Source organism: Camelina sativa, chromosome 7 (genome assembly GCF_030686135.1).
Source record: "Camelina sativa cultivar CO46 ecotype springtype chromosome 7, ASM3068613v1".
NCBI classification, from domain to species: Eukaryota; Viridiplantae; Streptophyta; class Magnoliopsida; order Brassicales; family Brassicaceae; genus Camelina; species Camelina sativa.
The window spans coordinates 9,767,411-9,769,007 of NC_141886.1; the positions used below are offsets into that span (position 1 = coordinate 9,767,411).

Consider the following 1,597-nt stretch of genomic DNA (forward strand, 5'->3'; position numbering starts at 1 on the left):
CTAGAGGCCTAAGAAAAATATTGAACGTTGTGGACATTCTTCTTTGGAATAAGAAAGAAAACAAAAAAAAAATGTATCGAAGCTTAAACTCTATGAAAAAATGTATCGATATAATTGTTCTACATAATTGCAAATGCCAATAATTTTGGTGTAATTGTTAAAAAACTAACTGCATAATTTTAAAAGGTAGCAAACATATTTACCATACAATTTGATATCTTATTCAAGGAATGATAATTAAATGTAAAAAATATTGCTTGCTCACAAATTTATTTTTATTACGTATTTAAAACTAATCCTTTTGATCCGCTATATACATATTCCCATTAATAAAAAAAAGAACACATTATACTAGAACGATGACACGACAAAATTTGATTTTAGGCATCTTTCTCTATTTGAGATCTTCAAGGCATATTTTTTTTATAGATTTTGTTATTCTTTTTTTTCTTAACAACAAACAAAAGATTAGCCTAAACGAGCCAATTGGAGGGGAAATTGTCTACAAAAGTAACCACATACTGTTGAGTACGAACTTGTCGTGCCAAACGATCCGCAAGAACATTAGCATTCCTAGAGATCAAAGTCAACGAGAAACTTGTAAATTTCTCCATATCCATCTTGATATCGTCGAGATAAGCAGAGAAAGCTGGCCAGTCGGACGGGAAAGACACCATCTTCACCAAATCTGAACAGTCTGTGAGAAAAGCCACATTCCTGAAGTCATGCCCTATCATACATCTCATAGCCCAAACAAAAGTTTCAATTTCGGCATGAAGGGGTGAGAGACTACGACGAAAATTCGAGGCGCCCATGAGCGTAAAGGATCCTTGGGACGCAGTACACACCCAGCCTGCACCTGCAAACTTGTCTGTGTCCTTCCATGAGCCATCCCAAAAACAGTGGTAACCAGTATAAGTAGGAGGGAGGGAAACACTTCCCATCACCAACTGAGGTCCAGGATTCTGAGGATCAGAGAATAACTCCTTCTCCTCTACCTGAGCCGCAAACAAGGCCGTTGACTCACTATCCTCCTCCTCCTTCTCTACCTCCTCCTCTATAGATTTTGTTATTCTTCATATGTTGATTATTGATTGACAATGTTGTTGTGTTGATGTCGATGGTAAATGAAGTGCTCGATTTCAAACTAGATTTATTTCTAACAATTCTTAATTTCTTTTTTTGTGTTTCTAATTTTTTTTTGTGTATTTGTGACTTTCTTATCAGGAAACCTAAGATGCAAGCACAAAAGATATGACATTTAAGTTATTTTGACATCCCAAAGCCTCTTGAAAGTAGAGTTATGTCGTGTCTATCTCGCCAAAAAAAACCGGATCAGCAACTATTGTTAACCCGTGTATGTATATATTAATGTGATTGGTTAAAATCCAAAAATATCAGGTTATATAGATATAATTATTATATATAAAGTACCAAAATCATGGAAATACTAATGAGTCTTTTAGTTATTTTATTTGATCTCTCATGTATCAAATAAGATATACATATTGTAAAAGTTATATTTTACTTGATAAAAATTTGAAAAATTGATTTGATAAAAAGTGACTTTTAGGCTCACATACTATTGTATAAAAAT

General features: G+C 33.5%; 1 protein-coding gene across 1 annotated transcript; it reads right to left on the reverse strand.

The window, feature by feature from the left end:
• Positions 1–473: 473 nt before the first annotated feature.
• On the reverse strand, positions 474–944 carry LOC147941118 (uncharacterized). Its single transcript, XM_087458387.1, has one exon. It carries the CDS (start codon positions 942–944, stop codon positions 474–476), a length of 471 nt encoding a protein of 156 aa, XP_087314513.1.
• Between the last annotated feature and the right edge of the window lie 653 nt (positions 945–1,597).